A 24,606-nucleotide genomic window follows, 5' to 3' on the forward strand; every position below is an offset into this window, starting at 1 on the left:
CAAAAAAAAAAAACAATAGTGAAAAATATGTATCAAAAATGCAATACAAAATCTTGATCATGACAAGCACTTGCAAGGTTGTTAGGGTGACAACCAATCAACGGGGGGAACTTATCGCTCCCCCCATTTGATCGCCGGGTTGTTTCAACTTCATCCTGACCCGGACTTTCTCTCTGAACCCTCCTGGAAAATCGCGGCGTCTGTTTGATCGTCAATTAGATCCTCGTTCTTTACACTCCTAACATTACTCTGTTTTTACTCTCAGACTGATCTTTGGTGTGCCTCCTCGACCGATCAATTTGGGTGGCTTCTGATCTGACAGCTGCACTTTTTCTCCGCGTTTCACTAGTTACAAAACGCACTCGCTCCTATCTCCGGTTTCTTCTGATCTCATGGGCCCGGTGACCATCGATACCTGATTTTCGAGTCTCATATCCAACCTGTCAGATTGACAGCTCAATTGCTCTGGTCTACGATCGGTACTGCCTTTCGATCCCTACGAATCGAGCGAAATTGGGCCATTTAGGAACCCAACGGCGATCATCGGGCTTTGTTTCGCGTCTCCGTCGAAATCAGAAGTGCCGGTTTGTTCACGCAGCACGCCTTGAGTAGTCTACCTGAGAAGGACGAAGAAGGAAAAAAAAACACAAAGATAATAAAATATTTCGACTGCCGTTCGATGCGTTCATAATCCTGCTGTCGCAGCGTTAGTTGATCATGCTTCGCCTCGATTCTCTCGCCTGTCTCGTGGATAGTTTGATACATTAATTGACCGTTGGAAACGGACCGGCCGTCAACATTTCAATTCACCTATTTATCCTCCCCTTCATCCTCCGCCATGCTTTCCACTATGACACGCCCAGAGGATTCAATCCGAATGCCTCGCTCCTACCTTGGTGACGTTGACGAGGAAGATGCGAGCAGGCGAATCCCGGATCTTCCTATTCTTTCTTCTTCTTCTTCTTCGTCGTCGTCGTCTTCATCCAATACTGAGCCGCCAGCAAAAAGCGAAGATGAAACAACGCCCGTAATTGGATCTGCGGGTGACAAGGTTGGCAATGTTGGCAAACCTAACACAGGGCCTCGACTTCTCTCACCCGACGAGACTATTGAACTTGCTCGTTGCGCTGTGGACAATGGGATCCTAGAAACGAAACGCTCTTTGGCAGGAAGTGAAGCAGTTAGCGATGTTGTGAAACCCAAGTTGACTATCGACCTGGGCCATTCGAACATCGTTCGCATTCCGGAACCAGTGGTGGATATAATTAAAGATGAAGTCGAGCGGTATGTATCTGTACCAGACGGTTTTCTAGTACCACAAGGTGTTTCATCTTCTTTGTAAAAGGGGCCGCTGATCATTTTTAGACTCTCCTTGTCAAACAATCATCTGTTTCACATTCCATATCGTTTTGCAGAGTGTTCCCATCTTCGGTACCTTAATATTAGAGCGAACAACTTCCGGGAATTTCCCAAGGGTGTACGTGATACATGACCGGCTGTACAACAGGGCTTTTACACAGACTAACATGGATACTAGGTTTACAAATTGCCGCTTCTCGAAATATTAGATCTCAGTCGGAACAAGATTAGCTATCTTCCCGAAGAAATCAAGAAACTGACTTCTCTCCGGGTTCTGTCGGTGATGCAGAACCGCCTTGAAGATGTCCCCCTTGGGGTATCTGATATGAATAAGCTTCAGATCCTCAAGGTTGCAGGAAACCCCTTGCGGAATCCGCTACGAGAGCACTTAGAGACCTCAGAAACAGACATGGCACCTTCAACGATGACAGATAACGAAAAGGAGGTCGCGGTAACTGCAGAGCTAAAACGATTTCTGAAGACTAAACAGCTAAGCACGACACCAGAGTATGAAAGGGGCAACGATGCAAGGTTAGAGATTTTACCCTGAGAGGTACTGACATCGACTGACGTCCGCGTATAGTGAAGCAATTTGGGACACACCTAAACCCGTCAAACGTGGAATAAGCAGCCGCTTCCCGGTCATCCCAAGTACAGGGGACATCTCGTCGGATCCCAAATCACCGTTACTATCGCGCCTCCACCAATTCCACTCAAATCCCACTACCGTATTGCTTCCGGCCAGGGCATGGTTTTCAACAGTATCCTCCCGCGACCTGGTACATATATCCCTGGTGTCAATGAACGCAACCGGAGTAACAGTGAGGGTATCATCCAGGCATCCATTGCCGCGCGAAGTAAGCGGATGGGGGTCATCAGGAAAAATGCTGATCTCGGGAGATTGGATGAGACCCAGGCGTATCGGAACAGTCACCTTCGCGGCCTCAGTCATGGGTCGATCCTTCGACCAAGAGCACCGGGCGCAGCAGGCAGTAACTCGTCCAGCCCAAGCAGCCCAAGGGAGCGTAGGCGCTTGAAGGATTATTTTGTAAATCGGATGTCCAGTCTGCCGGAACACAAGTGTGAAAGAAAAGCAAGGGAATCGATTATTGAATGTGGAAAGGGGGTCTTGTTTGCCCTTTTTCAGGTTCAGTTTCATGTGTATGCTGTGATCAACGTGATCAAACGCGATGATGCCCGGCGAAACAGTCTCGAGATCGTCTTCTATAACGCTTCTACTCACGTTGACCGGCTTAACGAAGCTCTTGAATATGCGGAAAATGCGCACCTGGAAGATGTTGACTTGATACGGCTATCCAATGAAGCAGTCAAAAGAGAATGCGAGACGTGCATCATGGCATACACTCACGTTGCGACGCAGCTGCGCAACAGTCTTGGCAAGATTGTTGCCAATGCAGATTCACGCTATGTACGTTCGTTGATGCTAATGATCTACAGCAGTATCATTGAGCTTCGCAATGCTTGTGTGAGCCTTGGTGTTCCACTGCATACTCACAAACGTCTCTCTTCCACCAAGCCACCTATACCGGAAATAAACCGAGAGATGGTTGCGTCGGATAGGCTCACTGGATCAACAGTGACCCCAACTAGAGGCAGGGCGCCGTCTCTCTCGGTGCGTCGCTACCGGAGTGACACCACTATCCAGCACCCTCAGATCCTCACCAGTGGGCCATTACAGACAGCATCCAATTTCCACTCTGCGATTAGTTCACCTGGGTTTGTCTCCACTCCATTCAGTTACGCAGCACGGAGTCGATCAAGTAGTCGGTCAAACCACATAAACACATCGGTACCCTCGTCCCTTGCGACCCCCCGTTCCGGCGAGTCCTTCCCTCCAATGCCGAGTACGGTTGTACCTCGGATTAACCCCTTGACTGGCCTGGATGAAATCGAAGAAGAGCGTACGTTTGAGCGGATCTTTCATCAGCTCACTTCTGCATACACCGCCGCTCTTCAGGCGCTGCCTCAGGCGCGCCGTCAATTTGTACGATGTCTTGAATTGGCAGAACAAACCCGAGAATCCGAAGGTATTCAGATGCTCTGGAACAACCTCATTCGGCGATGTCGCGTGTGCTTGGAAGTATCCGAGGCCCTTGGACTCCGTCTTTCCAACATGAAGGTAAAGGAACCAGGCGGCGGGATGCGCAACCAGCGCGAGTTCTGGCAATTATGCAAGGCATTCATGCAATCGTTCGTTGATCTTGTGACAGACATGCGTGAAGTCAGGAGCATGAATCTTCTCCCTTCCGAGATCATCATGTTCCTTCGTCCGGTGCAGAGGGCCAGCAGAGAGGCCGGCCGGATGATCGAGTCTTCACCATGGTCATACCTCGCAGACATGACGTCTGGAAACGCCCCAGCAAACATTTACGGGCCCCCTTTACAGTCACAACATCCACAGCATCAGATCAGCACCAGCCTGTCACCACAGTCTGTTACTCTCCCTGCAACACCATTGAGTGCTGCGCTTGGTCCAGCCGCTCAGGCAACGGTGCCGTCCACCCCCGCCAGTGCGTACAGTGACAAATTTTTCGAGGGAGACGTGTTTCAGAGGGCCGACTCTCTACTTTCCATGCCCAACCAGGCACCATTTTTCAGTCGTCGGTGATGTGGCACAGCTGACCTCACTCTCATGTTTGCCCCGGAGGGCGTTCACTACATATTTATACCCTTGTGCTACACTATAGAGTTATTTCTTCTCAAACCCCTTTCGGCTCTTGTGGTGAGCGTTGTTACGTTCTACAAGTTTTGAGGGCTTTTACGACCTATCGGGTGCTCCTCGTTGACTGGCTCAAGAGGCGCCTCAAAAATGACCTTGAGATAAATCCTTCGCAGGACTCTCCCCTGTTTTCAGACGACATTAGAAAGACTCAGGAAGTGCTATGCATTTCTTGTCAGACTGCGTCTGCAGCATAGCTACCCTGTTGCCTGAGTATGATTTGGACGATTACAAGATGTATACTTAGTTGCGTGACTTGTTTGTTTTTGCATCCCCTCTGTGTTCTGACACTGGGATACAAGGGTTTCAATCTGGGCTTAAAAGTGATGGCGTACGGTGTTGGTCTTTATATAGTGTGGAATAGCCTTGCATAGCGTGCCATCTTTGTGTAATCATGTGTGACGAAAAATAGCGAAATGAGACATTATTTGTTTTACCATCAGAGCCGGTGTGCCATCATTGAACAGGCTATACAGTTCCAGCTGAAGCAATCCATCCATGTACAGCATATCTCAGAGACACAACAACCCCTCACACACCATAACACGGAATCCAACAGAAGAATCTATGTTTACCCACAAAATAAAAAAGAGAGGCAAACATTCAGCCTCCCACAACAACATCCCGCACATACGCAAACATCTCGCGTGGCTTCTTCGCAAAAACACTATGCCCTGCGCCCCAAAAGAGATGATAAGTCACGCCGCGTTCTGACCCCCAGACGCCCGCTTCAACGTCACACGTCTGCGTTCTATTTCCCTTATCGCAGGAATGCGAGGGTGCAGCATTATCGCTGAAGAATGGCCGGTTAGGCCTTTGGGAGAACCCTTGCGCTCCATTCCATGTCATGTTCTGGAGACTCAGTTCGGTGCCGAAATGGTTGAGGAGAAAGTCGTTCTCGCCGGAGTAGATATGGAGGGGGATATTGTGGGTCGTGACGAGATCAGGAAGGATAGAATACGCTGGAGCCACCGGGGATGTGCTTGATAAAAGCGTCGTTAGGATTGTGCTGTTGCAGGGAGCGAAGCTCATTGGGGACAGAGGAGGAGGAGGAGAAGAAGAAGAAGGATGGTTTCCACCGGGGTCCTTCCCTGCTGCCGCCGGAAGCAGGTTCAGTGCGACTTGGACGTCTGTACGGCTGAAGTATGAGGCCAGGAGGTCTAGAGGGTCGACGGTGTGACAGTCATTGAGGGTGTCGTAGATATCGTGACACTGTTTGCCTGCGCCCGAGGTAGACATGGCGCCCAGATAGTCGAATGCCGTGGCGAAGGTCGCACAGGGACCGTAACAGGTGGAGTTCAAAATGGAAGCCTTGACCATGTCGGGGGTGGTGGGCTCGATGTTGCATGTTTCATCGACTAAATTGCGAGTATCGAGGAGCTGGTGGCGCTTGTAGTTCCTGTTCTCGGGGTTTCCGGGGATGCGGATCTTGTCTTTGGGAGGGTATTGGTTTGCTGCTTCGAGGATTTGGTCGAATCCACAGGTCTTTTCTGCATCTGTGAAGACGGATAGGATCTCCTCCGGTATTTGGAGGGTCTCTTTCTGGGAACGCATGAACGACCCGATTGTGACGGTGGACATAGCGGCGGCGTTCCCGATGGTGCCGTCGCCGATGGAGATGGACCGGAGGTTGATGGGCAACGAGTCCTGCCCGTGGACAATGGCAGAGGCAAAGTAGGGGATGTAGATTCCTGCCCATGACTCTCCGATCATATGTACCTGTTTCGAGCTGAGATGAGGGAACAGGGTGAAGAAATTCCGGAGCCATTTGTAGAAGTCGGATGTGACGCGGTCGTTGTCTGGGACAGGATAAGGGTTACTTGCAGTCGAATATCCCGTTCCCACCGGCTGGTCGATGTAGAGGACGTGGCCTAGCTTGGTCCATGAGTGTGGATTCTGGATGAGACGAGTGGAATTGCCGTCAAACGAAACCGGTCCGTTTCCTGTCGTTAGCCCTATAAGGGACGAACAGCCGGGGCCTCCGTTGAACCAAACTATGCCAATTAACTATGCTCCCAAAAATGAATGCTTTCGGTGACGGGACTGACTTATGAGGTTTCCATCGTATGCAGGATCCTCAGCCTCGAAGAGCCAGAAGAACAACGAATTACCTGGAGGCGTTTCAGGAACAGGGAGCCGACCAGCCCAGCTCAGCGGCAGGGAAGTATTAGGCAACGAGTGAACCTCATATTGAGATCTATTGGTGGGCACTGGAACTGTATGTGGGAAAAGGAAGCTAGGGACTGCCCATAGAGAGTATATGAAGGAATATATTGCTGCGATGTTCATTGCGTTATCCCTATGAACCACAGAGACCAGAGTTGTTTCTGACCTATACAACCAACCATACAAAATGTCTCTGTAAATCTAGCCAAAAAGCCATTAAGATGAGGATATACAAGGAAGAGCGAAGGAAAGTAAGAGTTGTTGGCCATGTGGTATACATAACATCTGCGGCGCCTGGTTGTGAGGCTTCCGGATATTGCCCTCAATAAGCTTATTGAGCACGGCCGTCTCCATCTCACCCGCGCGCATCACGGATACTTGTAGTCGTTCGATGCCAATTCACTTAATACCTTGATTTAATTCTATTCGGATACTCTTCACATCAAGAGTGGTAGTAGCCTCCGCCTATTCGGTTGAAGAAGTACCTAGTGTCCATGTCTTGCCTGTGTTGTAGTCATGGTCTTCAGCTTGCTTTCTCTTCTTCAGTAGGGGACCGAACCGCATACTAGTATTGTATTAATATCATTCGATATCCAGGTCCCTTGTCATCCTCAAGTGTAACTCAGATAAAGTCACTGTTCTCTGTAGATCAAGGCATCTGAAGAATGGCTTTCGATAAGACTACGTGGCATAGGGCTCAGGGTTAGGGTCGATCATCGATGATCACGTGGTTGTATATTCCCAAATCGGAAACAGTACCTCGTTTCTCTTTGGCAAGACCAGAGCCATAAGTGATTTATTCTACCTGCTCAAGCTCAGCTGAGGCAATTGTGATCCACTTCTTGGGGGGCTCCTAAGTTGCTGGTGTCCACGGACATGGACTAGCTCCGTTTATCCTTCTTTTGATGCCGTCATCGTGAAGTACGACTGTGCAGGCTTGGAGCAGTCTCTCTGAGCACACAAGTCCGTTGTCCAGATCAAGCCCTATAGTTCAATGTCCACGATATCACTTCTCGTGGGAATTACGTAAAGGACTACTAATAATACCAATACTAATTACACAGCAACCTCGTACAGTCAAAACCAGAAACCACTATCGTATCTATATAATACAGTCGAGAATAACAGGGTCTCTACCATGACTGGGTATTGGCTGAGCCGCGAATCCCACCGGGTGTGATGCCGCAAAGCGCCAGTCCTCTCCATGGTACTATGGCCAATCGATCAATGCCCTGCTAATGTGGGTATAGGCTCAGTGCATAGGCACTCTCGCGTTGGTTTTACCTTTGTGCATCAGAAGAAGCGAGAGACTCGACCTATAAAGACCGGAAAGTACCTCTGTCCATTGACCCAGGAGCACGCCCATACACACACACACACACGTTCTATATCTCTGTGCTTACTCTTTCCAACAATATGGAGAAGACACGCCAGGACCCATCCATCTCCACGAAGCCCTTCCCTTTCAAAGACCTGCCAGCCATCATCTGGCTCTTTTCGGAGAGCGACATCCCAACATTTGTGCTCCCAAATTCCGCTTTTGGTCTACTGGGGGCACTGGCCGGACCTGCTCTTGCTGATGGCAGTATCTTTCCCTCGGCCATAGATCTGATCTTTTATCGCCTCCCTTTGGTCATTCTGTTCAACTGGGCGGTGGTCTTCATCTTCCAACTTGCGAACCAGCGTTCACCCGAGGCAATCCAGGAAGACCGACTCAACAAGCCCTGGCGGCCATTACCCACTGGCCGCATCAGTGCCGAGCAAACCCGCCGGCTTCTTTTAGTTGCTATCCCTGCCGTTCTAGCCCTGACATATGGCCTCAGGGTCTGGCAAGAGAGTGCTTTGATCATGATCCTGGCCTGGATGTACAACGACCTTAAGGGCGGAGACGAACTTAGTCGCGATCTCGTCATCGCCATCGCTTACGGCCTATTCAATGCCTCTTCACTGCGCATTGCTTTAGGCTCCTCCGCGGACTTGAACCCCGCTGCTGCTCGCATCTCGAGACGAGGATACCTCTGGATCACCATGATCAGTGGTGTCATTCTGACGACCATGTCGATTCAAGACTTGAAAGATATGGCCGGGGATCGCAGTCGCGGGAGATTAACGATTCCACTCCTCGTAGGACCAACCCGGTCACGCTGGCTGATCGCTGTCCTGGTGCTGTGTTGGGGTCCAGTGTGTGTCTTCTTTTGGGACTTGCCACTCCGGTGTTACATCGCTCCATGCGCGATGGCTGTCGGAGTAGCAGCGTCGGTGGTTTGGCTGCGGGATATCCGCTCAGATGCCGCAGCATGGAGACTGTGGTGTGCATGGTTGGTGGTGTTGTATCTATTGCCATGGGTTGCGACATCTGGAGTCGGAGCTCCAGTTTACAAGGATCCCCCCTGTACATAGATAATTCCAGTGCAATATTGGATTAGAGGCATTGCTTGATGAGCGCCCTATCGCACACTACCGCGGCGGAAGTCGGCGCTAAGGGGAGAGAACAAGGATGAAAAAAGTACTTGCATTGGAACAGACTGTCTTTTGATACGGTTTTGGTATGAATGGTTTCCGCTGTGGTAATACTAGGTACGGTTTCGTAGCCAATACCCCAGGGACATGATGTGCTGCTTCATGGGTTTTTGGGCCTTCAATCGACCACCTTCAGACCCTCGAGTATGTGACCGGAAGGATTTTCGCCTCAGACGGACTATTGACGGTGGTACGATTGCAAAGAATTGGGTCCGTGCTAGCCTGCGATGAATTGCATAAATAGAAATATCGAGAAATCAGTGTTCATCATCCTTTCTTCTCTCTCGTCAATTTATTCCCCTGCGCCATCGACCTGTTCGTGCGCTATGCCGTGAACGCGAACAGCGCCGCGGATTATCGGAAGACACTCACTCGCCTTTGCTGGGACCCACAACATTTCGGTTCGTGATTCGCAACACTGGCCATGATTACCTGAAATCCAAGGGTCCAGGAGCACTAGCCGTGTGGACTCATCATCTCAAGGAAATTGAAATCCTTGACTACAACTCCACAGGGTCTGTCGGTCCTGCTATCCGAGTTGGTGCTAGAGTTCAAGTGCTGGAAGCCATCACAGCTGCCCACGAATAGGGGTTTGTGGCCGTTGCTGGTAACTGTCGGACTGTACCTAGCTATGCCGGTGGCTATATCCAGGGAGGCGGTCATGGCCAATTTGGCATCCCGCTTCGGCCTTGCTGCTGATCAAGTCCTGGAGTGGGAGGCTGTCACTGCATCTGGGGAACTATTAACCGCATCTCTGACGGAAAATGCTGATTTATATTGGGCGATGAGCAGCGGCGGTTGGGGGGGGGGCGCCCTATGCAGTGGCATTGTCCATGACCAGCAAAGTATATCCGGAGCTGTCCACCGCTGCAGCCAACTTGACTTTTACAAACGATGGAGTGTCGCAAGATACTTTCTGGCATGTGGCAGAGAGCTTCATCAAAGGTGTTGTCCCTCTGGCTGATGCTGGTGGTGGTGTGGCAATCCGTACAGTATGTTTCTGATCTCTGTCCTCTACCTGGTTTATCCTGACTCGGGCCCACAGCGTAGAGGTCGTCTAATTCCCTACTCCACAGTGACGTCTGATACCGCCGCTTTTGTGACAGCCTTGCGGTCGATCGCCGATTATGAGGTTTTGATCTCTGGGGTCTCACTCAATGTACCTGAATGAGGCGGGTCTACATCAGCCAAATTGGCAGTGGACGTTCTACCGAAACCAGTATCATCGATTGACCTCCATCAAGGAGAAATATGACCCCAACCAGATTTTCTATGCATTGACGGGGGTGGGAAGTGAGAATTGGACTCAGCAGACGGATGGATGATTGTGTCGAGCATGATGAGCAGTGTGTGATAGCACATCCACAGAGAGATCTATCCAGGGTGCCTTGTCACGCTAGAATGGGGGTCTTCCTAGTCGAATTCGGGTAATGCCCGGGCTATTCACCGACTTATAGAGAGAGAACATCCCACCCCTTTGGCCAAGAGCAGTGCTTCTACCACATCTTCCGTTCTCTATGGAGCCTCTTCCATCCAGTACTGACTATATTGTCGTTGGCGGCGGGACCGCGGCCTGGTCGTGGCGAGTCGGTTATCCGAGATTCCCACCGTTCAGGTCCTCGTCTTGGAGGCTGGGCCCGACAAGACCTCGGATCCCCAGCTGCAAAATCCAGCGTTATGGCACGCTCTCTGCGGCACCGACCTCGATTGGCAGTTCAAAACGGTGAGCCAGGTGAGTGATTGGCTTTCGAGATGCGCGTTTCTCTGCCGTCCATGATCTTGAGAGCTAAGACCGGTAGACGGGCCTGAACAACTGCGAACAAGATCTCCCCGCAGGCAAGGTTCTGGGTGGCTCCTCTGCCATCAACGGGGCGGCCTTTCTACCTCCCTCGCCTGCTGGAATCGACACGTGGAGCAGACTAGGCAACTCGAAGTGGTCTTGGAAGGATCTATTGCCGTATTTGCGGCAAACCTTTACGCTGACCACTCCTCGTGGGATTCCTCTCTCTGAAGTTGGTCTGAATGAGCATGTGCATACAGGGGCCGGCGGGCCCATCCAAGTCACCTATCCTGCTCTAGCGGAGAAGGCAAACCACCCGCTCATTCGGGCCTGGAATAAAGTCTTTCAAGAGAAGGGCTATGGGTTCCAGCCCGATTTGATCCTTGAAGGATCTACTGTAGGCGCCCGGCCACACACTGCTACGGTTGACCCAGAGTCCGGTCTCCGGAGTAGCGCTGACATTGAGTATCGCGTCCTCAAGAAGAAATATCGACCTAACCTTCATATTGTGACGGGCGTAACTGTGGATCGGATCATACTGTCCAACGACGCCGAATCCAATGAAGTTTTGGCTACAGGGGTCCAAGTTCGCCTTGCGGACGGGAAGTTGACCGAAATCAAAGCCACGAATGAGGTCATCCTGGCCGCCGGAGCCTTCCAGACACCCAAGCTTCTCGAACTCTCTGGAATCGGCAGCAAAGCCGTACTTGCCCGCTATGGCATCACACCCATCATAGACAATCCCGGTGTTGGCGAGAACTTACAGAACCATTCGATGTATGTCCAGCCCGTCGGGCTGAAGCCCCAAGAAGACACCGTCACCGCAGGGCTGCAAGCCTTGGCCTTTGTTCGAACTGGTGAAGAAGCCCATCTCGCTGCAAGATATCTCTCTCCCACAGACCCTGAAAAGGTGATCTGCGATAATATCTTGAGAAATTCGGAAGAAGCTTCCGCCAACTTCTTTGAGCACCAGGCCAGTCAGCAACGTCGCCCTCCTGGGCTTGATTCAGTGCTATCCCTTGTCCAGAGGTAGCATTCATCTTAGCAGTGGTATAGATGACCCTGACAGTAAACCCGAGGTCGATCCACGCTTTTACTCGAATCCAGTGGATATTGAGCTTATGGCTAGGCACTTACAATCCCTTTTCCAGGTCGCTGCGTCTCCCACCCTGCAGCCCTTCTTGGATTGCACGGCAGTACAGGTGCCCGAGGATTTAGAGGCAGCTAAGGCGCTTCTCCGCGCATCGGCTCTCACTACCCACCACTCATGTGGCACAGCTGCCATGTTACCTCGTGAACAGGGTGGGGTGGTCGATCAAGACTTGAAAGTCTATGGGACAAAGAACTTGAGGGTCGTGGATGCTAGTGTCTTCCCATTGATTCCGTATGGGAACCCAATGGCGACGGTGTATGCGGTTGCTGAGAGGGCAGCCGATCTGATTCAATCAACAGTTGATAAGAAGTAACCGGGAGATTATTATAACCAATTAACGCGAGGTTCGCTAGCGCATTCTTTTTTCTAGATGTTGGATGGAGTAGTGGTATCGGTCCCACCGACGAGCATGTAGCAAAGGTCATGTCTTCGAACATGCTCAGGGCCACAGTAGACGAGCTTCTCACAGAATAGAACAAACGGCCTGATAAAGCGTTAGAGGTGATCATTAGTTTCATGGTCTGCAGGGTTTAGTCTTCAACCAGTATAGCTCAACAAATATCCCTCAACTAGTGCTTACTCGGGAGTGATGGGATGGATTAGATCATATATAGGGGCTCTATCCTTCATGGATTCTCATGATACGGTACTGTCTTTACTTCCCTCTGAATATTGAATCCAGTCCACCGTTCATCGACAGTCAGCATCACTTTCACAAACAAAAGAGACAGCCAAGCAAAGAGAAAAAAAAATGACATACACCCTCCTCGCCTTCCTCCGCCGCAAACCCGGCCTCACGCCAACTGCCTTCAAATCTCACTACGAGAACCACCACATCCCCCTCCTCAAGGACATTCTCGGCCCTGGCCGCTTCCCTACCGTCCACAAACGATACTATTTACCCCGGGTCGAGGAGTCTATCCCAGACATCAAGGACAAATCCCCAGGCGAGACCACCGCTACTGATCCCCGTCCCCCCCGCGAGGGAGTCATCCTCCCCAGCACCGTAGCCGGGGAATTCTCCTGGGACTGCTGTGCAGAGGTTGTCTTTCGTGATCAGGTCCACTACGAGGCGTTTCATGAGGCGTTAGTGGCACAGGGGGAGCGGTTACGCGCGGACGAAGAACGGTTTTTGGATCGGGGGAGGATGAGGGTTGTGTATTTTGTGGCGGGGGCGGAGGTTAGTACTTTTGCTGGGTAGGGCATAGTCTACGAATGTCTGTTGTATGTACATTGGAGAGTGTGGTGTAGGGGAGGTAGTTATGATGGTAGTGTTTATCATAGTTAGGGCTATTAGCTGTGGCTGTATATTAGGGGGGCAAGCAAAAGAAGGATTTCAAGATGACTGTACTCGAAACCACCTTGTTCAAGACCTGCTTTGTTATATTCCTGTTACAAATACTCTTATTTAGCTGTTTGTATGGATAACTAATACGTAGTCCTAGGGAGTATAATCCCGGAATGACTTCCTCCTTCACAAAGATTAAACTCATGACAATGACAACATCAATGCCCAACGGCCACTTTGTGACAGGTAGTCCGATATAACATCCCATATCTACAACTCCCGTACTCGGCAAGGTATACATGAACGCTTCCGTCTTTCGCATAAGCTGTTTGAGCTTGATTCTCGAGCCAGCTGGAATTCAGACAAGTCACAATACCCGCCTAGCAACAAGACTATCTGTTTTTCCGTTCCGAACTAGTTCCATGAGGCTTAATAGATATGTAGGAGTACACGATCATTGGCATCTTAACACCTTTCCAAAGTGTCTGCTCCAGGAGCGGTCAGTGAGCATTTAGTGTGTGTCCTGGAGCTTTAATTGATGTGTGGGGATCACACAGTGGGTGCTCACGTGAGACAACAGGCAGTTCGCAGAATAATGCGACAGTTATACATCTACATCTACACTGCTATGTATCCCATAACAGATCCTCTCCAAGGAGCGCCTTGACGAGTGCAGAATGCAGCCAATAGACAAGTCGAACAGAAGTACTCTCAAGTGGAAGCAAATTAACACCGCTCTTTTATAGAAGTTTGGATGCAAACGGGGGGTGTTCCGGTGGCCTCCGGAATGAGGCGAATATTTTTGTGATCAGTGCATTTGCAAAAGTGAGGCGCCAAGCGCAAGCGACTCCCATTCCTTCGTACGCCCCCTCGATGCTTTGCAGTCTCGTCAAGGTTCCAGCCACCTCAGGATCCTCTCTTTGTGCGCAATCGGGAATCCTCTGTCGCCTTTTCCGCAGGTTTCAAACCCAATTTAACATCTGCTGAAATCCAAAGAAGCTTTAAAACATCACCACCACCGGCCGATCCTGATCCCGGGTATCGCTTAAGATATCAAGAGCTTATTCCACATCCTGTACTGGTCCCCTTGGAACTTGCAGGGGGTTAACCCGGGTAGACTACAAAACACAATGTCGCTGTGATTATCAGCGCGGCAGAAGCCCACTAGCCAATTTTCACCGCGCGTGATCCACTTTCGACTGGAATTCTGGGAGATTTATCTATCAAGCTGCTGGGGGAGTGGATCAGGGAATATCCCCCATCGTCCCACCACCCCCGAGACAAGGTTTCTCAGATGGGACTCTCCTATTCCCTGCCGTCATTCGCCACAAGCCATCCCGCCGACGGGCCCCGGAGACTCGATTGCAATAAAAAAAAAAAACAATTGTCGGTGGGCGAATGGTCTCCCATGCACGCCATACGATCGTTTGAAGTAGATGGTGAGTACGCGATAATGGACACAGTATGGAGTACCAACAGTCATTTCCCAAGTTGAAAGAAAAAGAAATTACGTTTCCCCTGAAGTGATGCTCGTGGCCACCCGTTGTGTGAAGTAAAGCGTGGACAACCCCATTGGCATCAAGGATATCTGCCAAGTACTCTCCGTATAGTACACAACAGGCCCAACGCCGTCTCCATATTCTGGTATGGCCGCGCGTGACACCGACGCACTGGATCATACCTAGCGTACGCAGCTGGAGACGGATTCAAAGGGCTCAAAACAGGCATGAGTAGGGGAAAAGCCAAAACAGGGGAGAAAGGCGGGCATGGGAGGAGTATTAAGGGCTCCGAAGTTGATATGCCTAAGACTGGAATGTCTCTCTGCTACATACCCTCTTGCCCCCTACGTTCAACTCGTTCTAAAGGGGTAAAAGGTTCTGAAGACCTGTTCCATTGCGCAAGAGCCATCTGAACACAACTTGCGGAAAGCCGCATGCAAGCTGCAATACACCGAACGCTCACTCCGGCAACGAAGACCATGTCTTTCTGCAATGCCTTCCATAACTTTTTCTTTTTTTCTACGATCGCCTCCTTGGCTCTCTTTCTCCATGGCCAATGCAATCATTCAACAAAGAACCGGTGGCGCCCGTGGCGATTCACAGTATTAAATAAAATCCTTGATTTCTAATACTGGTAGTATCATGCATCTTTGGGGAGAGAGACTCGCTTTCGCAATGTCGGGTACTGGCATTGTTTGTTTTTTCTTTTTGGCACACGCCGAATCCTGGGGGGGGAATATCGTACAGATCGTATGGATATGACCCCATGTGCCCGTTTTTGATTTGATTTGAAATATTTATTTTATTTTTTGTCATCTGGAATGTTACTGAGACCGGCGAAAAATCCCCCTTTCCAACGTGGTGAAGGACAGGGAATCGCCGCGTGGGGAGTAAAGAGAGAGAGAGAGCGAGAGAGACAGAGAGAGAGGGTTGGAAGCTCCTTCGCGACCGTTAGGAATCCATTCCTCCCCCTTTGACGATGTCTCCATCGGCGTCTCCACTCCAACCCAACTAACGTTTACTAAAACCCCAGCAGATCCAGAGGTAAAGTTAAACAGTAATGCGGCCAGGACGCGAAGAAAACGAAACGATAAATCACCAACTAACTAACTAAGACCTGAAATCATTGCCGACTCGGCATCCCACGTCATCAAGCATCAATGCGACTAGTTCGATAGGAGTGGACGCTTCCGGATGTCATTTGTTTTCCTGCAATCGTCCATCTCCAAAATTTTTATGGATCAGCCTCACTTTGCCTTCTCCCCTCTCCCTCTCGTGGCCTGGGGGAAGTGCCGAAAATAATCCCAAAAGTGGCGCTCTTGGGGACTAAGACGTTTTCCGTTTACTATTATAGTTTCATCTCCTACTGTTCCCATTCATCCTTTCTTTGACTACTAACCCGAACCCAGCGTTGATTACATTAGTGCCTGTGCCATACCCTTGGTTCTCTTTCCGACAAGTCTCTCTCGCGATCTCTCTTTGATACTTCTAAGGCCCGAGTGGAGAAATTCATCATCCTTGACTCTTTCCTTGTTTTTCCTTTCTTTCTTTCTTTTTTCTCTCTTCTCCCTCTCTCTCTCGCGCTCTCTGTTCTCGTCTCATGACTGTATTCAGATCTTACGTTTTTCAAGTTCCATCTCATACCATTGGCTTATATCAACACTCTTCCATCCCCGTCCACTCTGCTAATGAAGTGGCTTGACCTGTACTCCCTTTCGGCATTTCTGTAACCCATTGCCGTTTGTTTATTCGTTTGACTTTTCTAGTCTTGGGTAGTGGTCGCATAGAAAGCCATTGGCTGTTCTTCAACTTTACTTTTTCTGCACTTGGTTCCTTGGTGGACTGGTGGACTGACTTGGCCCTTGTCGCCCTCGTGCCCTTTATACTTCTTTCAGTGCGGGAGAAACCCAAAAAAAGGGTCCTAAAGGAGCAAGGAAGAACAAAGGGGAAGAAAGAGAACAAGGACAACAAGCAGCAACCATTGCAACTGCGTGCGATACAAAAGACAGATCACCTGGAGAGGATTGAAGATCGTTCTGTTTTGGGGGTTTTGTTTGGTATCAACGGGGGTTGATCGACATCGGGTTACCCGCATCAGGTGAGCACTATTTCCTCCCTCACCGTAATCCCTCCCCCTTCGGCCTCAGGCAAGGACTAACTGAAGGGCTGGGGAAAGGGATCTCTTTCATCCAATTGCCCCGCCGACAGTGTGGAGGGTTGCGGTGCCTTGCGTCCATCAAGAGAGAAATGCCCGTGACCCCCACGATCTAACGCTCCACACTTCTTCTAATCATTCCTGATTTACTATTTGTTCCTCCCCGGACTCCACGAGCTTCCTCAACCACCCCAGACTAGCAACTTCCTCCCCGGCTGTCAACGGGACTGGATGGGAAATGGACCTTCAAAGAGCCAAAGAGGCACGGCGGGACGCCGCTCCCGGTAAGAAGGAGGACAGCACGGAGGGTCCTTTGGAACCATACGGAGCAACGGCCACTCCAAAGATTCCCCCAAGAACGACTCGCTAGATCATCGGGATCCGAACAAAAGCAAAGATCCGGCGCAGGTAAACCAGCAACATCAGGGCACTCCATTTACCTGCGACCATGATATGCACCAGGCTTCGTCGGCGTTTCAGCAGCCCGCGTGCAGTAACACCCCCTCGCCTTCCTCACAGGCAATGCGCATTCCTCCGGAGCTGGGCCTCAGTGCGGAGGAATATAATTTGTTGCTCACGGCCAAGAGATACCCCCCAGTCACCAAAAGCACCCTGAGCGAACTCGATTTGCCTTGTATCATGAGCAATATCAACCTTCGCATGGATGCGAACTTCGACCGCGATCTCCATTTCAAACCGGATCTAGACGGCGAGAAAGGTCGGCGAAAAAGGAAGGAAGCGGCCGACTACTGGGAAGCCATGGCTACAGAGATAACTATCTACGCATTCTGCGCCGCTCAGCAGCCGCTCACCCCATGTGGCCATATGTGGGCAGACCAGCAGCAAAGCTTCGAGCCTCGACTACCGTCTTTGTTTGACACCTTGCAGGATGTTCTGAAAACCCTGGTCCCGGAACGAGATCATCCTAGTGTGATGCAAAATCTCGAGGTACCTTTACTGATGCAGCAAATTCGGAAGGGCGTCCTTAATATGGTAGACGTGGCGAATTGGCTCGCAGCATTGCTCAAGACACATTGCGCTCCAATGCGTGATGAATGGGCAGACCGTATGGTGGAACAGATCAGCTCGGGGTCACGGTCACAGGACTCTTTGGAGATTGTCCGTGGTCTCCAGACTCTGTTTGCCATCCTGGAGGCTATGAAATTGGTAAGGCATCCGACCCTCGGCGGGCACAATTAGGGCAGGAGGGAAAATCACTAATACGTTGAGATAGGACGTTGCAAACCATCAGATCCGCGCATTCCGGGTGCTACTTATAGAAGACACTATACCATTTCTGCAAGAGTATTTTCGCAGCAAAATTGAACGGGATAACTTCCGCGTGGAGTCGTCACGACTATGGTACCAAGAACTACGTGAACGAGATTTGACCAGGATGGAAAAGCCAGACAACTTCCGCCCCCTTACGGTTTTGCTTGGTGGGCTATCGGATCTCCTGCTGCAGTTCCATACTCCGGAAAGTTTCCCGGAAACGTTTATCTTCGACTCTGATCGCCTGTGGCAGTTGCGGACCTGTCTGCAGAGCCTAATCACGCTTGACATCTGTTGGGAAGTCTTTCAGCGCTGTGTTAATCCACTCAAACGATATCATCCAGCTCAGGTACAAGCATACGCCACCTTCCGGTCTCGCATCGAGTCCTTGATAGATGAGAGTGAGGACTGCAGACGACGATCGCCTCAGTGGATGCAGAATATACGGTGTATTGCATTGGAAATTGCGCATTTTGCATGCAAGGCATATGGCTGCGAGATTACTATGGTACCCGATAGCGTCATGGCGCGTATTGAAAACCAGCTAGAGACCCATCTGTTGGGCGAGTCAGAACTCTTCCAACACTTCCAAAGTTTATGGCGTGAAAATTTGATGGCGGCCACCATGGGCTTTGCACAACAGTACCTAACCATGTCACCTCTGGCTATCTGCGAATCTCAACGGAGCCATCCTCACTCACCAGTCTCACAGCAACACTATGGCATTGAACGGATTGCCATGCGACTCGCACACATGGGTGTCCTCCACTGGCGAGTCTGGGCGCCTATCCTCTACGTGCGCGAATGTGTGTCGCCGACCGACGTGGCGATGGGCAACCATGACATGGCATGATGCTCTACGCGGATGTGTTGGCATAACGTGGTGAGGACTGCTTTACATTTGTTTCCATGCTTTCCATTTTATTTTCGCTTTTTCTTGACGTGCAATTCAGCGTTTTTGCATTGGTAATTATTGGTTCTGGCGTCAACCGGGGGAAAATATCCATTCATTAAATGCCGATTGGCAACTGGTGGTGTTCGTCTTTTTGGCATCTCGCATGTTTGAATAGAAGGGAGGGAACTTGTTTTCCGACTACCTGCGCATTGATTCAGAGGATAAAATGTGTACAATATATATATAATCCTAATAGCTTAAATTTAGTCAACTAGTAATGCGGGACTAGTCACTTAGTCGAGTTGTCATGTAGTCCCAAAGGATTACTAGTAGGTCCACCTGTTACCCTTAGAAGTATGTCCTCACTACATGGTGGGATTAGGATGACTTACCTCAAACTAAACGCAATACATAGGAAATCTGATTATAGCAGCTGCTAAGTTATCTGAGTGAATGCTTTATCTATCTATACTTCGTCTGGAGAAACTTGAGATGATCTCTTCTGTCCTGACATATAGTTATGTACGCAGTTATGGAGGCGAATAACATACACCGCCCGGATGGTCTAGTGGTATGATTCTCGCTTCGGGCTGCTCTAATAGCTCTAGACTGGTCAACAGTTTAATATGCGAGAGGTCCCGCGTTCGAATCGCGGTTCGGGCCCTTATTTATCCCTTCAAATTTTTATTTTTCTCATTCATTACGGATGACAAAGAATAATTAATGATAGCCGTAAATATATAATTATAGATATCTATATACTCCATAACCTAGGGATAGATTACACCTACCACGTATTCGAACCTTCTATGATCGAAGTAATCCTCTAGTTCTCCGCATGTTAATCAATATATCTCATCAGCTATTGCGGAGAATGATGCATGGTAGCAGAGAATCAACCACTAAGGAACGTACTCTAAACAATTTCCAACAAAACCAGAAGTATTACATCATCTGCCCGGATGGTCTAGTGGTATGATTCTCGCTTCGGGCTGCTTAATAGTTCTGGACTGGTCAACAGTTTAATATGCGAGAGGTCCCGCGTTCGAATCGCGGTTCGGGCCCTTATCTCTTCTATCTTTCGTCCTGTTTATTTTTTTTGTTGCAGTGGAGATAGATAGTAGCTACGTTGTGAAGCAGACATGACATATTAATTAATGTATGAGAGAGTATGTCCTGTTTCCTTGGGATCTCTAGCGCATTGAAATTATGAGTGGTCAAGGTTGTTGTATAACGGTCTAGAAATACCTTATGTAAGCCCGCAGACACTCCGTAGATCAGATAACTAAGATAACTAAACTAGATAAACTAAATTATCCATACCAAGTTCACATCACATCCACATCTCAATGCAATGCGAACCAACCCTCTCTAAACCACATAATGCGCCCCTACTCACCCCTCCTCAGCCCGACCACATGGCTCTCATCCCTTAAAACAGCCCAGCTCCAAAAGATCGCCCAAGCAACGGGCATTCGCTCCGCCGGCCCCAAGGCAGCCCTAATAAGCCGACTGGAGACGGAGCTCGTGCAATGCGAGTACCACTCCGTCTCCCCCAAGAGTAAGACGCAACAACAACAACGAAAAAAGCAGCCCCAGAACCTCAGTATCCTCAGCATCGACATGGGTATCCGCAACCTGGCCTTTGCGCATCTTCTGGTTCCTAGTAGTGCCATAGGGAAAACATGTACTACGCCAACCCTAAACGCCTGGCGCCGATTGGCCGTCTCGGATCTACTACTACTACCTGAGCTGGGGTCAACAGGCTGGACAGAGCAGCCATCTGACATGGATGACCTCAACGAATTAGCTTGTCAAAAGGAGAAAGATGGGAAAGACATGTTCCATCCCTCGCCGTATGCCAAACAGGCTTATGTGCTGATCACGACGCTGCTGGAGAAATACCAGCCTACTCATGTCCTCATCGAGAGACAGCGGTTCCGCTCCGGTGGCGGCAGTGCTGTGCAGGAGTGGACGCTGCGGGTCGGCGTCTTTGAGGGCATGTTGTATGCTGTTTTGTATGCGTTGCGCCGCGAGAGGGGGCGATCTTCTTCTTCTTCTTCTTCTTCTTCTTCTTCTTCTTCTTCTGGTGGCTCGGCGCCCGTGGTCCTCGGCGTGGAGCCGCAACGCGTGGTCCGGTATTGGGGGGATGGGCTTGGCGTGGAGAAGGAGAAGGAGAAAAAGGGGAGGAGTAGTGCGCGCGAGGGGAAGAAGGTGAAGATGGATTGGTTGGGGGGTGGTTGGAGGATGCGTTGGCGGATGGGGAGCGGGACGTGAAGGTGGCCGTTTCGGGGGAGGGCGAGCTCCGGCAGTGGGTGGAGGCGTACTTGGCCAAGTGGAAGGGCCAGAAGAGGAGACGCGGTCAGGTGGGTGTGCTTGATATTGGGAAGTTGGATGATTTGGCGGACTGTCTGTTGCAGGGCGTGACCTGGTTGGATTGGCATATTATGCGCGATCGTATCTTGCGCGAGGGTGTTGGGGCTTTGGAGATTGATTGATTGATTGATTAATTGGTATCTCTGATGTATAATAGACTGTGTATATACTGTGGAGAGTATTACGTGTAATATAATATACTAATGAACTACAGGGGCTCCTTGTCCATATTGTCTACGTGTTCCCTCGTCTACCAAAACGTAAACACATAACCCAAGCCTGTGGATTTCTGTCATAGGAGATACATATCGAAATAATTCGCTGTCATATCCATATCCATAGAGATCATCATAGTTTTTGGCGTAGCAGATTGAATCAGACGTCTTACTCCCGGAGTCGGCCAAAGAAACTTTTGTACAGACCCAACTCCGGCATGAGACTTTCTCCTTCCCACTGCTGTTCCCTTGTTTTTGTGTGACCGTAACCCACTGAGCCGTAGCGGGCCGTCCCGATATACATAGATTTCAAAAAGTGCACCACGAGAGGAGAGACAGAAGGGAGAAAGAAGAAAGCTTTGTTGGTTAACGTAGGACCGGATCGATCCCGATTGCAAGAAGCGAAGAACCACCGGCCAGGTTGCCCTTGCCGGATAGGTGAAGAAAGGTATGTAAGAATGTCTAAATCAAGTTTGTACCAGAAGTAAAAACAGCATCTCCCTCATCGGGTACAGTGCCAGCGCGCGGTTCGCCACGAAATGAAATCTTAGTTACAGACGGTCATATCAACGCTCCGAGGACCAGGGGTGTCATGCGATCCAGGCGCTTAGTGGGAGCGGCGGAAGTTGGTGGGGAAAGCGTGCTTGCTGCTGGTCAAGAAGCCAGTGGGCTTGGCGGTGCCGCTGGTGGGAATGGGCAGGGTGCCGTTGCCGAAGGGAGGACGTCCAGAGTGGGTAGGGACGGGGAGAGGGGCCTTGGTGTGCTCAGCACCGTCATCGTTGTCCTCGCCCTGGTCGTTGTTATCCTCGTCCTCGTTGTCGTTACCCTTATCGTTGCCGTTGTGCTTGCCATGGTTTCCAGAGTTACCAGGGTGCTTCTGGTGGTCGTGGTCACCGGGCTTAGCAGTAGCGGTAGGGGCCTAGAAATCCAGTTAGCAGCTGACAGTCACCGATAGCAAACGAATGAACGCATACCCCAGTGACGGTTTCAGTGACGGTGGCAGTCACGGTGACGGTAGCCTGTCCGGTGCAAGCCTCGCTGCCGTCGTTGCCGCTGTTGCCGCTGTTGCCAGGGGCAGCAGAAGAAGAGGGAACCTCTACCACGGTGACGGTAGAAGTAGAGGTGGAGTGAAGCGTAGTGGTCTGCTCCTCGCTACTGGCAGTAGGAACAGCAGGAGTTTTCTGGGATGATAGTTAGTCCACAGTCCTGGGGAGTTCAAAAGGCCTACGGGGCGAACATACGGTGAAGATAGTTTCAGTGTTAGTGGCAGTCTTGTGGATAGTGGTGGTGACCACGCTCTTCGAGGTACCAGTGCCGAGGGTATAGGTGATGGTGATATCCGTGGCCGATCCAGAGTTGTTGTCATCACCAGATCCAGAAGATCCAGGGACACCAGTGCTAAGAGGGGGAGCCTGGGTAATGGCCGACGAGCTGGCGTCCGAGGTCGAGGAGGTGACGGCGGAAGAAGAGGAAACAGGAGAAGAACCAGCAGGCACGGAGGAGCTGGGGGTCAACACCGGGGTTGGGTAGACAATCACCGACGAGGTGGACACGGTCGAGTTGACGTTCCGGGGATGGAAGAGCTTGTGGTTGCGGGCATGGCCGGCCTCGGAACCAGCAGCCAGAGCGGCCAACAGAGCGACGGAGATCTTGTTGTTGAAATGCATTTTGTGGATGTTGTCTGACAGTCAATGTCTTTGATCTAGATGGATACGGATTTGATATTGGGGATTTGTGTTTCCTTCTTGATAGAGGGAGAGACTGCGCTAGTCAAGTAACGAGAGTGGGATGCGAAATCTATTCGCAATGTGAACGAATGACAGGGGAACTGAACGAAAGAGAATGGTCTCTGGCACAGAGAGCAAAAGTAGAGAACGTATAGAGCAGTCTAGCGAGTGAACGGAGGAAGAGGGAGTTAAAAAGAGGGCGAGGGAAGGGACGGAATCATCTTATGTTGGAGACCGTCTGGACTCTCTGATACTTTCACCCAGAAACAATCCACAATAATACACGGGACCAATCTAATACCGCATACACCCCATTATTTTTCCCTGCGTTGTCTCCTGCGCACGGGGTGCCTGCAACGTTACCGATCAAATCATCCCAGAAAATTAATTTGGTGTATGATTAAAGTGGGGCGGCCCCAAGATGAGGATCCAGTTTCATCTCCCCAGTTCTGCCCGCGGATTGGTCACTCCCGTGGGTTTAATCTCGCCGCGTGCCTGTTCCATTTCCCGTCGCACGGTTGTACCTTTTTCTTTTTTCTTTTTTCTTTTTTATTGGCTTCTTCGTTCATTTTTTCTATACACACCAATTGGGTGATTTTTTCACGTCACACCGTTGGGAACTCAAGTCAGATCTGACCATCCAGATTCGATTGCTTGAAATTACATGTCTCACACCCGTCCGACAAAATAAAATAAAAAAAAAAGACCACCGGCGTCTATTAAACTTCTCTAGACAGGTGGTCCTGGTCCCCGTCAAAGCTGGCCGTGGTGAGGTTCAAGTTCCATCCATATCAAGGACCACACTGAGTACCAGGTACTGAGTACTCCTACTTAGTACTAAGTACTAGTAGTATCTAGTCAGGTACCGGGGTGGACACCAAGTGGCCACCGGGGCCTGATTGGCCAACATGCATGATACTGTACCGTAACCACCATCGCAACTCTGGGACGCTCGTCTTAGCGCAAGTGGGTGGCTTATCCAGAGCGCGATAGCATAAGACGTAGTATCCGGCTACGCCCAAACGAGCAAAGGAAAAGAAGAAAAATCTGCCACCGGCCCCCCCTTTTGCCTCATCCTAGAATGTTCTGCCTAGTCTAATACCGAATGATCATGGCAATAGGGGTCGTTCACCGTTCATATCGTAGTCTTATCCTTTCTGGTGCATCCTCCGGAGTATATGGTAATATACTCCTTGACAAACTTTTCCTGGCGGATCCCACAAACATCTAACTATTGAGTCCCTAACGAGGAGTCCGTCTAACCGAGAGTCGGGGAGAAGCTCAGCCGAGGCTGAAACGACCCTGTAACACGTCTCACAAAGGCCAAAGAAATGGGCGATGATGCAAAAATCATCACCATGGCATGATGGCTGATGGGAGAGCGTACATGTCAAGACTCAATAGACTACCTGGATACGAGCTTTGACGGATGTAGATCATCCCATCACTGATCTTGACAAT

The 24,606-nt window shown here is 50.2% G+C and overlaps 7 protein-coding genes across 7 annotated transcripts; 5 read left to right on the forward strand and 2 right to left on the reverse strand.

The window, feature by feature from the left end:
• Positions 1-850: 850 nt before the first annotated feature.
• ANOM_009170 (putative cell morphogenesis protein Sog2) lies at positions 851-3,988 on the forward strand (the record flags this gene model as incomplete). The annotated part of the gene is made up of 5 exons (XM_015554426.1): positions 851-1,284; positions 1,366-1,477; positions 1,538-1,890; positions 1,943-2,138; positions 2,198-3,988. 5 exons carry the CDS (start codon positions 851-853, stop codon positions 3,986-3,988), a joined length of 2,886 nt encoding a protein of 961 aa, XP_015403742.1.
• A 714-nt stretch (positions 3,989-4,702) lies between these two features.
• On the reverse strand, positions 4,703-6,388 carry cp9 (putative serine carboxypeptidase; the record flags this gene model as incomplete). Its single annotated transcript, XM_015554427.1, has 2 exons — positions 4,703-6,093; positions 6,148-6,388. 2 exons carry the CDS (start codon positions 6,386-6,388, stop codon positions 4,703-4,705), a joined length of 1,632 nt encoding a protein of 543 aa, XP_015403743.1.
• A 1,293-nt stretch (positions 6,389-7,681) lies between these two features.
• Positions 7,682-8,665, forward strand: ANOM_009172 (UbiA family prenyltransferase; the record flags this gene model as incomplete). Its single annotated transcript, XM_015554428.1, has 1 exon — positions 7,682-8,665. The coding sequence occupies one exon, from the start codon at positions 7,682-7,684 to the stop codon at positions 8,663-8,665; it is 984 nt and encodes a 327-aa protein (XP_015403748.1).
• A 953-nt stretch (positions 8,666-9,618) lies between these two features.
• ANOM_009173 (GMC family oxidoreductase) lies at positions 9,619-12,031 on the forward strand (the record flags this gene model as incomplete). The annotated part of the gene is made up of 5 exons (XM_015554429.1): positions 9,619-9,777; positions 9,831-9,944; positions 10,401-10,517; positions 10,585-11,594; positions 11,635-12,031. 5 exons carry the CDS (start codon positions 9,619-9,621, stop codon positions 12,029-12,031), a joined length of 1,797 nt encoding a protein of 598 aa, XP_015403744.1.
• Positions 12,032-12,469: 438 nt separating this feature from the next.
• On the forward strand, positions 12,470-12,919 carry ANOM_009174 (EthD domain-containing protein; the record flags this gene model as incomplete). Its single annotated transcript, XM_015554430.1, has 1 exon — positions 12,470-12,919. The coding sequence occupies one exon, from the start codon at positions 12,470-12,472 to the stop codon at positions 12,917-12,919; it is 450 nt and encodes a 149-aa protein (XP_015403741.1).
• Positions 12,920-16,898: 3,979 nt separating this feature from the next.
• On the forward strand, positions 16,899-21,325 carry ANOM_009175 (uncharacterized protein; the record flags this gene model as incomplete). The annotated part of the gene is made up of 5 exons (XM_015554431.1): positions 16,899-16,944; positions 17,007-17,827; positions 17,895-18,738; positions 20,269-21,041; positions 21,095-21,325. 5 exons carry the CDS (start codon positions 16,899-16,901, stop codon positions 21,323-21,325), a joined length of 2,715 nt encoding a protein of 904 aa, XP_015403745.1.
• A 700-nt stretch (positions 21,326-22,025) lies between these two features.
• On the reverse strand, positions 22,026-23,085 carry ANOM_009176 (uncharacterized protein; the record flags this gene model as incomplete). Its single annotated transcript, XM_015554432.1, has 3 exons — positions 22,026-22,337; positions 22,393-22,599; positions 22,660-23,085. 3 exons carry the CDS (start codon positions 23,083-23,085, stop codon positions 22,026-22,028), a joined length of 945 nt encoding a protein of 314 aa, XP_015403746.1.
• Between the last annotated feature and the right edge of the window lie 1,521 nt (positions 23,086-24,606).

This window comes from Aspergillus nomiae (assembly GCF_001204775.2).
Source record: "Aspergillus nomiae NRRL 13137 chromosome Unknown contig00313, whole genome shotgun sequence".
Lineage (NCBI taxonomy): Eukaryota > Fungi > Ascomycota > Eurotiomycetes > Eurotiales > Aspergillaceae > Aspergillus > Aspergillus nomiae.